This window comes from Myotis brandtii, unplaced genomic scaffold, assembly GCF_000412655.1.
Source record: "Myotis brandtii unplaced genomic scaffold, ASM41265v1 scaffold220, whole genome shotgun sequence".
In the NCBI taxonomy this organism is placed as follows: Eukaryota; Metazoa; Chordata; class Mammalia; order Chiroptera; family Vespertilionidae; genus Myotis; species Myotis brandtii.
Genome location: NW_005358250.1, coordinates 87,020 through 98,376, shown reverse-complemented (window position 1 = coordinate 98,376; position 11,357 = coordinate 87,020). Strand labels below are relative to the sequence as shown.

Genomic DNA, 11,357 nt, shown 5'->3' with positions numbered 1-11,357 from the left:
TAATCTTCCTTGATATTTAATAATATTATGGTTAATTCTAATTTAAAAGTACTTTGAATTCTAATTTTAAAATAAATGCTGATTATGGTCTAGAACAGTGGTCGGCAAACTGCAGCTCGTGAGCCACATGCAGCTCTTTGGCCCCTTGAGTGTGGCTCTTCTACAAAATACTGACTTCTGTGTATGGGCCACGAAGTTTCAATCGCACTGTACATGCGCGCCTGCACGTGTCCGCACGTGGTATTTTGTGGTATTTTGTGGAAGAGCCACACTCAAGGGGCCAAAGAGCCGCATGTGGCTCGCGAGCCACAGTTTGCCGACCACAGGTCTAGAATATTATGTACTACTACTAACATGTCATTTATTTTAATAAAGAGCTATTAGGAGAGGAATGTATCACTAGAGTGCCCAAATTCCAAATTAGATACCAAAAGAATATTGATCATGGTCTGGAACTGGGCATTGGGGGATATGCACAGGAAAAAACATGCGTCATACCTACTTGAAGGGAAAGAAGGGATCACTTAATGCCTAATGCCCACAGGGCCCAATGATTTAAGTGTAATGCACAGTTTAAAATTGTCACAATATAGCTCGTCATTCCTCCACTAATTTTAGATTCAAATATGAATTTGAAAGTTTCCTGAGTGTTTAATTTTCAAAGAATGAGTGTATTTTGTAGTCAGTCATAAAGCATTGGGAATGTACTTTGCTGTCCAAAGTAGACTTTGATTCTGTAAACTATGGAGAATAAAAAGATAATCTGAAGGTGTTTGAATCAAAGGCTACTTTCTCCCATATATTTTAACTAGAAGTCTATTTGTAACTCTTCCTCTCCAGTCTTCCCCTGGGTTTCATTTTAACTAGCCACCGCCTAGGACAAAGATGCCCACTTGCTGTGTTGTCCCAGATCTTGCCACATTCAAATCTCCTTGATTGCCTTAGATATCTTGTCTAGTCAAGGACTGGGAACATGCCAGAGGGAACAAAGTACACCTGATGGATAGAACATTTGACTTTGGGTCTCCAAATAAGCCAAAAGCAGGTACAGAAATTTTTGGTTGTTGATTCCTGTGTTCAGAGTGGCCTTGACCTCAGTTCTGAACTTGATTGAGCACTCTATTTATAGGAAATTTTGAAGTCAGACTAGAATCTTCTTTGTCCTATGAGATTTCTTTGTAAGGCAGTGTGCTCTTTCTTAAACACTTTGTGAGTGAATAACCTTATTAAATTTGCTGCCAGTTCTAGAACCTTCCAGGAATTTTAACTAGTATGCTGCATTTGAAGCACTTTGACATGTATATTTAAAGTGACAGTTTTAACAATAAAATGGTGTTAAATTAATCACTGTGAAACTTGAAAGTGTGATGCTCTACATTTTAGGAAGCTTAAGTAGATTATTTTCCTTTATTAATTATAAAATGTGATTTGTATATTTTACTTTTCTTTCTTTTTTTTTATTTATTTTAGAGAGAGAGAAAGAAACATCATTGTGGGAGAGAAACATCGATTGGTTGCCTCCCAAAACTTTTCATTTTTGACAGTGGTTCAAATGATTGACATATCAGCAGGCAATTACTTTTAGGGTGTATGGTAAGTCATGGTTGTTTAACTTTTCCAGAGTGGTGATGTGTTTACTTTTTCCTTGCATGGAGCCATGGGATTGGATTTATTGGCTAATTCATTTCCAGTGTTTCTACAGTGCAAAATAAATGTAACCTTACTTTTAAACCTGCATGCTAGTAATGTGCTTTGTTTTTAGTAAACAAATATGCAAAAGATAAAAAAAACAAAACAGCATAGTACTGGCATAAAAACACATATAGGTCAATGGAATAGAATAGACAGCCCAGAAATAAATCAACGCCTTTATGGTCAATTAATATTTGACAAAGGAGGCAAACCCATACAATAGGGTAAAGATAGTCTATTCAACGAATGGTGTTGGGAAAATTAGACAGATACGTGCAAAAAAAAATGAAACTAGACCACCTTCTTACACTATACACAAGAATAAACTCAAAAATGGATTAGACTTAAATGTTAACTTGAAACCATAAAAATCCTAGAAGAAAACATGGGCAGTAAAATCTCTGGCCTTTCTCATAGCAATATTTTTTCCTGATATATTGCTTCAGGCAATGGAAACCAAAGATTTTAAAAATAAACAAATGGGACTGCATCAAACTAAAAGTGTTTGCACAGCAAAGGAAACCATCAGCAAAATGAAAAGGGAACCCACAGTATAGGAGAACATATTCCCATGATACATCTAAGAAGGGGTTATATCCAAAATTTATAAAGAACTTATAAAACTCAACACCAAAAAAACAAAAACAAGAAATGGGCAAAGCTCATTTACAATAAACACTTCTCCAAAGAGGACACACAGATGGCCAATAGACATGAAAAGATGCTCAATGTCACTAATCATCAGAGAAATGCTAATTAAAACCACAATGAGATATCACCTCACACATGTCAGAATGGCTATGATCAATAAATCAAAAAGCAACAAGTGCTGGTGAGGATGTGGAGAACAGGAGTCCTCGTGCACTGTTGGTGAGAATGCAGGTGGCTGTAACCACTGTGGAAAGCAGTATGGAGTTACCTCAAAAAGTTAAAAATGGAACTGCCTTATGACTCAGTGGTTCTACTTCTGGAAATATACCCGAAGAAACCTGAAACACTAATTCTCAAGAATATATGCCCCCCTATGTTCATTGCAGCATTATTTACAGGAACAAAAATAAAATAAAATAAGGCTGTGTTACATTTGTGCAATGGACTACTACTCGGCTGTGGAGAAAAGGAAATCTTTCTTACCCTTTGCAACAGCACAGATCAACCTGGAGAGCACTAAGTGAAATAAGCCAGTCAGACAAAGACAAGTACCATTTGATTTCACTCATATGTGGAATCTAATGAAAAGAAACAAACAAAAGAAACAGACTCACAGACTGACAGCTATCAGAGGGGGAGAGACTGGGGGGCTAGGCGAGAAAGGTGAGGGATTAAGCAAAACACACACACACACACAACTCACAGACAGTAGCCTGGTGATTATCAGAGGGGCCTGGGGGTGGGGAGAGTTAGGAAGGTATAGGAGTGATAAATGGTGATGGAAGGAGACTTGGCTTGGGGTGGTGAACACACAATACAATATACAGATGTTGTATTATAGAATTGTACACCTGAAACCTACATGATTTTGTTAACCAACATCACCCCAACAAATTCAATAAAAAGAAATTTTAAATATTTGTCAACAGACAAGATTTAATTTAGATTTGTAAGTTCTATTACGCTTGTTCAAAAAAGCACTATCTCATCTATAACCATTATTCAACATTACTCTTCAAAAAAACGGCTAATGAAGAAATAATGCAACATAGTTGTAAATGAGCTTAACCCTGTGAGGAAGAAGCTCGATTTCTGAATTTAGGTTCGTTGTTTTAGCACCACTCAAGAAAAGGCATAAAGGTTTTTGACATTACCAAGGAATATTATGGACAGTAATAAAACCTTTAGCCTAAATGATGGATGTTTCATTCTTTTAAAGGAATATGTGGAACTTACAAAAATGTCACATTCCAGCCCTAGCTGGTTTGGCTCAGGCCTATGGACCGAAAAGTCCCAGGTTCAATTCTGGTCAAGGGCACATGCCTACACTGCAGGCTTGAGCCCCAGTAGGGGGCGTGCAGGAGGCAGTCAATCAATGACTCTATCTCCTCATTGATATTACTCTCTCTCTCCCTCTTCCTTCCTCTCTGAAATCAATAAAATATATTTTTAAATGTCACATTCCAAAGCTAAGTTGCTGTGCAGAAAAACTTGCTCTTTTCAACTTGATTAATGCTGCCTATGTTGTCATATAGAAAAGTCCAGGCACTCCTAGGAGGTAAACCTGTGTCAATTTCTTGAAAGTTACAAGATATTAGGACACCCTACTTTACTAAAATCAAATATAGATGACACTCCAGTTAGATACTACTTGAGCTATGCTTACCTTATGTAAACACATCAATGAAAAAGAACAGGAATGTTAGCGTGCAAATGTTTTATTTACATACTTATTTAAATACTTATTTTCCTCAATGGAATGCTTATTGTAATACAGAATACAACTGCTTCCCCCCCCTCCCTCAATTGGTATCTTGTTAAATTTTGTTTTCGTGTTTACATACATAGGAAAACGTCTCTATAACAAGTTTTATAATTAAAGAGGAGACTCTGGGATTCAGTAACACTGCTGTGCCCATTAAAAGTGCCAGCAAATGGATATAAATATTACTGAAATTCATACTTCATATTAAACACATTTTTTCCCTTGCATGTTGTTGTTAGGATTGGAAGAAAAAATGGTGATACTTACTGCAGAAATGCAATAGATATAATTTAATATTATGTATAAACATATTTTATACTCACACATACATAAATGTATAATTTGTTATAAAAATAACGCCCTAGCTGGTTTGGCTCACTGTATAGAGCGTCGGCCTGGGGACTGAAGGGTCCCAGGTTCGATTCCAGTCAAGGGCATGTACCTTGGTTGCAGGCTCATCCCCAGTAAGGGGTGTGCACGAGGCAGCTGATCGATGCTTCTCTCATCGACGTGTCTAACTCTCTATCCCTCTCCCTTCCTCTCTGTAAAAAACCAATAAATATATTAAAAAAGAAAAAACAATCAGGGATAGTAAATGTAGTCTTTACTGATTCCTTGATTATTTAATTTATGCTTACTTTCGATGCTCTACGCTCTATTACTTATGATTTAATGATTTCTGTGATCTTTTCTGTAAATAGTTTATTATCACTTCCAGAGCATGATTGGGATTATCTTTTTATGGAAATCTACTCTTTCCAAATTCATTCTAATTCTTAGATTTCTCACCATGAAATCTGTATTTAATAAAGACATTTAATATCTAAGACTTTCTCATATTCATAAGGTAAATATTACATATGAATTTTTTGATGCACAATAAGGTTTGACTTCTGGGAAAATGTTTTCCCACATTTGTTACATTCATAGGGCTTTTCTCCTGTGTGAGTTATCTGATGTCTAAGGAGATGAGACTTCTTGATGAAGGCTTTGCCACATTCAATACATCCATAAGGTTTTTCTCCTGTGTGAATTCTTTGATGCGTAACAAGCACAGATGTGTTGCCAAAGGCTTTGCCGCATACAATACAATGGTAGGGTTTCTCTCCTGTATGAAATCTAGAGTGTTTATAAAGGGATGAACTATACCTGAAGGTTTTCCCACACTCCTTACATTCAAATGAGTTCTCCAGTGTATGAGATTTCACATGTTGAGTAAAGGAGGAGTTCCACGTGAATGATTTCCCACACTGACTGCATTCATAAGGTTTCTCTCCAGTGTGAAGTCTCTGGTGGACCATGAGCTGTGTTTTATGCATAAAAGCTTTCCCACAATCAATGCATACAAAGGGTCTCTCTCCATTATGAATTTTCTGGTGAGTTACAAGGTGTGCCTTCCTGCTATAGGCTTTCCCACAGTCATTGCATTCAAAGGGTTTTTTTCTTGTATGATTTTTTTCATGTCTAATTAAATGAAACTTCTTTTTGAAGACTTTCCCACAGTCCTTGCATTCATAAGGGTTTTCTCCGTTATAACGTCTATTATAATTAAGTAAGTCTAAAGTAGGTTGCAAACTCTTCCCATGTGATTTGCCTTTATATGATATTTTTCTTGCATTTATATGATTTTTTCCAATATGATCTGTGCTCATATTATAACTATGGAGTCTCTCCATAGTCAGAATTTTACTAAATGTGAACAAAACTGAATTCAAAAAATTGTCTTCGCTTTCCTGGTGCTTCTCTGATTCATCAATAAATGGGCAGTCAGCTTCTAAAAAGGAGTACAATGAAACATTACTGGTTAATTTTTTCTATCAATAGTTATAGAAAGAAACTTATATGACTTCAAACCTAATCTCTCATTTTGAAACAAATCCTCTATTTGCCTTGCTCCTGAGCTTTAAGAATACTCTAAAAAGGAAATGGGAGCAGATAAATGACAATAATGAGAAGAGATGGCTTAACTTGTGACTTGTGGGAAAACAGTAAAATAGGCATAAGGTTCAGTGAGTAGGATACAAAGGAAGTCAAAGGGTGCTCAACAAGGGTGCCTTGTTAGCTCACAGAATGAAGAGAGCCATTGCGGAGATCGGATTAATGGAAAGGGGTCCAAGAGACAAGTGAGTTAAAGGAAAAAATATCAGAGGAAAAACTAGATTTGGAGGAGGCTGATCAGAATCACAGTCTTCACTACCTAATTTCTAGATTACCGTATTAGGATAGCTCCGTATTTCCCTCATTCACATCTCCTTTTCCTCTTAATCACCTGGCACAATGTCACTTTCCTTCAGGAATATTCTCATATCTCTAGTACTCTAACCCCATCCAAACAACTGAGAGGAGATATCTGTAGACAGGGTTCCAACTTAACTATAGCTGGGATTCATTCCCCCATATACTTACTTGTAAGCACAGGAACACAAATATCCAAACGGGTCATTCTAGGGCAAGTTATCTTTAGCCCAAGCATAGATTCTGTCTGCATGCTATCATTTTTATTCTGGCTGGATTTCTATATATGAAAACTATGTCATATTTGTATTTGACAAGAACTGTTTTTACATCCTATTTCAATCTGCCTAACAAACTAATCCACATAAAGCCGCCTTGGTCCTGAAGTCACCCCATAAATCCCAAATCCATTGCTCCATTTTATAAAAGAAGAAAAAAAGATAAAAACAGAAAGAGGGGGTTATAATTCCCTGTTTCTGAGATTCCTTCCATGTGGAGTTTTAGCACAAAACCCTTAGCCTCTTGCTCCATGCCTTATCTTTCTCTATGGAGCTAGACTGAGTAGTAAGCTATCGATATTAATACACATGTCTTTATAGAGTGGTTCTAAGTATGGGTATTGGGTTTCCATCTTCTCTCTCTTCAGGCAATGGGAAGCAGCGTCCTGTGTTACCTCAATCAACAATAACCAACTGAAAATTCCAGGATAATTAGCCTGATGAACAAACTATGCAAACTATTAGCCTGATGAACAAACTATAATGAGTTCACTCATGGTATCTAAGCATGTATTCTTCTAGTCCTCAACAAAGACCTTCTGTTCCAAGGATTCTACTTTTTTAAAAATGTTTTTATTGATTTGAGAGAGAGAGAGAAGGAAGAGGGTAGAGAGATAGGAACATTGATGATGAGAAAAACATCAATGGGCTACCTCCTGTTTGCCCTCTTCTGGGTATCGAGCCCACAACTTGGGCATGTGCCCTGGCTGGGAATCAAACCAATAACCTCTTGGTTCATGCATCGACACTCAATGGCTGAACCACACTGACAGGGCTGTTCCAAGGATTCTAAACTCTACATAACTACAATCTTTTGCCCCCCTTCATCCACTCTCATCCTATCTAGTACTTAGATATTTTTAGGGAGGAGCCATTGTTCCATGACCTCAAAAAGAGACTCCTCCAATCCTTGCATACTTTAAACTTTTAAGCTCCATTTCTCTGAATATCTAAGATAGTCACTGCTGCTTCCTAAATCATGCATTTTGACAATTAACTAGAACAAAACTGCAATGTTATCATGCACTGAACAAATGTTCCACACTCAACTTATATTTTACATGGCTATGTTTTGCCTTTTCAACTACAATTTACATACCTGGAAAAAGGCAATAGGTTTTTTTTTTTTCTTTCTTTCTTTCTTTGAATGTTTCTCAGGAAATAACAAAAAGCTTTCTTGAAAGAAAGAATAAGAAATATCTCCACAATGCCTGACTTTACAACAATGAATTAATGAAATGTTCACTAAATACCCATTATGTGCTCAACAACGATAAAGAAGGAAAAACTGATAGTCTTTCTCTTCAGGGTGTTATCATAAGAAAACACGCCTTAGAAGCCATAGGGCTTTTAAGGATTAATATTATCCCTATCTTATAAATAAAATTGTGCTACAAAGTAATTAGGCTAGACAGTGATTGGTGGAATAAGACTTCAAAAATCCACACAATCTGACTACCCTCTAAGATAAGCATGTCAAACTCGTGGCCCACAACGAATATTTTTGTGGCCCAGCCAATATAACGGTATGTAAGAAGCATTTTAATAAAAATTTCGTAACTTAATTTTTACAATATCCTGTTATACATAATTATTATAACGAACTACAATATTCACTAATGACTGATTACTATAATCGTGTTGTATTCATTTCCCTTATGCACCTTACGCACATGCGCACCATTTCTCTCCACTAATACTAGCAGCAAACATTTTAGCAGCAGATTGCTATGTCATTAGTCTTGTACTGACTTGTTTGGTGTGCGCAACAGGAAATATTTCGCTTTCAGATAACAAGAAAAATAGATTGACTTGCATTACGCTTATTAATTTTTGCAGTTATTCAGTGTCTGGTAAGTTAATGTTCAAGAAAAAATATTAATTTTTATTAAAATGTTCTATTATTTTATGTTAATGATTACTCATTTATTTCAGCCCTTTGTATTCAGCATGTCTCTATCGAAATTAACCTACGTTTCTATGAAAATTGAAGCTTTTGTTTTTTTTGCAGCCCACATAAATTTAAACCTTGTTTATTTGGCCTGTATTAGTCTTTGAATTTGACATGCTTGCTCTAAGAATTAGATGTATGGAAAAGATCTGTGATCATGTTGGGGAGGGAAGGAGAATGACAATTTTAGGAATTAAGAGACCAAAGCAAGGATCTAGAAGCAGGCAGTGTGAGAAGCCAGAGTAGAGAGGAGAGGGCCATCCTTCGTACAAGAGCTGAGCAAAGAGAAAGAGCAGCTATGTGGGGAGAGAGAAAGTGGAAGTGTCATTTGGGGACCTGATGATGTTATGTCAAGTGTTCCCAGTCACTTCCAAACGTGTGTGGCTTCTAAGAGATGCTTCCTGAAAAGTGTTTCAAAGGTGCCTGTCCCTCACTGAGCAATTCCAAAGACTTCCACCTACCTAGTTTTCTCTCACTCACCTGGGTGGCTCCAATGTGGGTTCTCTCCCTCCACCACCTGCAGCTCTTGTCCTTGCTGCATCTTGACGACCACTTTTGTTTTGGTAACTGCACCCCCTGTTCATGGGAAACAACACAGAACTGGGAACAAGGTGCTAGGGACAAACAACTACCTCACAACTCAGGTCTGCCTCCTTGAGTCTCAGGGCCTGTAAAGGATGACAAACAGTCTTTAGAACAGAAAGACTCTCCCCCTCCATTTGGGAGGTAGAAGCATAAACACACGGAACCCCAAAGAGGATGACGAATCTTTGATCACTAAAACTCAGGGCCAAACCTACTAAAGCTTCAGAATGTTCACAGCTTTCACAAGTCTTCAGGAAGGGCACTATTCATGCATTCTGAGTTACGATGAGAAGTTACCACCCACTGTCCTTACCCACTGAGATGAGGTTTCTAAAGTTCTCCAACATCACATCCCAATATAAGGTCCTCTGATCACAGTCAAGCAGCTGCCACTCCTCTGAGGTGAAGTCCACAGCCACATCCTGGAATGTCACTGATCCCTGTAATAGCACATTGATCTTCAAACTAAAGTGTGAATCACTTAGGACTTCCAAGAGAATCATGTCAGCTTCTTATCGTCATATCATGTTCACTGTTGAGTTTCCAGAAAATTATATATGATAACTACTGCATGTTTGATTCAGAAATAGACTGTGATAAAAACAAAAATCATACTTAAAATATTCAACTAGTGCCAGGACAATTCAATGAGGACAAGTACAGTCTTTTTAACAGATGTTGTTGGGACAACTAGATATACACAGGCAAAAGAATGAAGTTGGATAACTCTTCCACACATACCTCATATCATATACAAAAATAAACTAAAATGGGTGAAAGACTTAAATGTAAGAGCTAAAATTAAAATTCTTAGAAGAAAAGATAGGAGTAAATCTTTGTGAACTTGGATTACCCAGTGGTTTCTTAAATATGACAGAAAAAGTGCAAGTGACAGAAGAAAAAATAGATAAGTTGTAATTCATCAAAATTTTAAAAGGACGCCATCAAGAAAATGAAAAGACAACACAGAATGGGAGGAAATATTTCCAAACCATATATCTAATGAGAGATTTATATCTAGAATATAAAAAGAACTCTTAAAACGCAACAATAAAGAGATAACCCAATTTAAAAATGGGCAAAGGATTTGAACAGACATTTCTACAAAGACATATATAATCCACAAGCACATGAAAAGATGCTCAACATCATTAGTCATTAGTAAAATGCAAATCAAAACCACAATGAGTATCACTTCACACCCACTAGAATGGCTAAAATTAAAGACAGACAATGACAGGTGTTAGCAAGGATGTGAAGAAACTGGAACTCTCATACATTGCTGGTGGGATTGTAAAATTGTGCAGCCACTAAGGAAAACAGCTTGGCAGTTCCGCAAAAGTTAACCATAGAGTTACCATATGATCCAACAATTCCTCATAGGCATATACCCAAGAGAATTAAAAATACATGCCCACAAAAAAACCTGTGCACAACTGTTCAAGCAGAATTATTTATAGCCAAAAAGTGAATTCAATATGGATATTCATAAATTAATGGATTGATAAACAATACAGCATCGTGTGCAATAAAAAGCTATCTATAAAATAGAAGAAAATATTGTGTGAGGTGAAAGAAGTTAGTTACAAATCATCACATATTGTATGATTCCATTTGTATAAAATGTTCAGAATAGGTGAATCCATAGAAAAAGTAAGTAACTAGCCTATCTATGTAGGTTTAAGTACACTATATCATGTTCACACAATGACAAAATTGCCTAATGGCACATTTCTCAGTCATAAGTGGTGCATGACTATAAAGTTAAACAGATTAATCCATACTTTCCTATATAACAGAATAGCCAATAAGAAAATATGCTGGAAAATATCTATACTATTCTTAATAGCCATATATCCTATCTAATAATAGAGAAACATGGTAATTAGCCATACCTCTGCTACCCTTCCCATTGGCTAATCAGCGAGATATGCAAATTAACTGCCAACCAAGATGGCGGCCGGCAGCCAGGCAGCTTGAAGCAAACAGGAGGCTTGCTTGCTTCAGTGACGGAGGAAGCCAATGTTCCCCTCCTGCCTTGCCGGCCTCTGAGCTTGCAGTTTAAGAAACATTGTTACAAATATAGAAGCTAAACAAAACCCCAGAAACCTGCTTTCAGCCAGCCGGGCTTGAGCCAGCAGGACCGCAACATTGTTTCAATTATAGAACCCAAACAAACCAGATACCTGCTTTCAGCAGC

General features: G+C 37.0%; 1 protein-coding gene across 7 annotated transcripts in view; it reads right to left on the bottom strand.

Moving 5' to 3' along the window:
* Nucleotides 1–4,635: 4,635 nt before the first annotated feature.
* ZNF684 (zinc finger protein 684) overlaps nucleotides 4,636–11,357 on the bottom strand; it is a 10,890-nt gene continuing 4,168 nt past the window's right edge. For 6 of the 7 annotated variants that reach the window (XM_014539517.1, XM_005866026.2, XM_014539518.1 and 3 more), the window contains 3 exons: nucleotides 9,471–9,597; nucleotides 9,053–9,148; nucleotides 4,636–5,882 (listed from right to left, as the gene is read on the bottom strand). In XM_014539517.1, the coding sequence (XP_014395003.1) occupies nucleotides 4,963–5,882; nucleotides 9,053–9,148; nucleotides 9,471–9,597 (1,143 nt within the window). In that variant the 3' untranslated portion in view covers nucleotides 4,636–4,962. Of the gene's footprint in view, nucleotides 5,883–9,052; nucleotides 9,241–9,470; nucleotides 9,598–11,357 lie in introns of those variants that run through there. The other variant, XM_014539521.1, reaches the window with a different exon arrangement.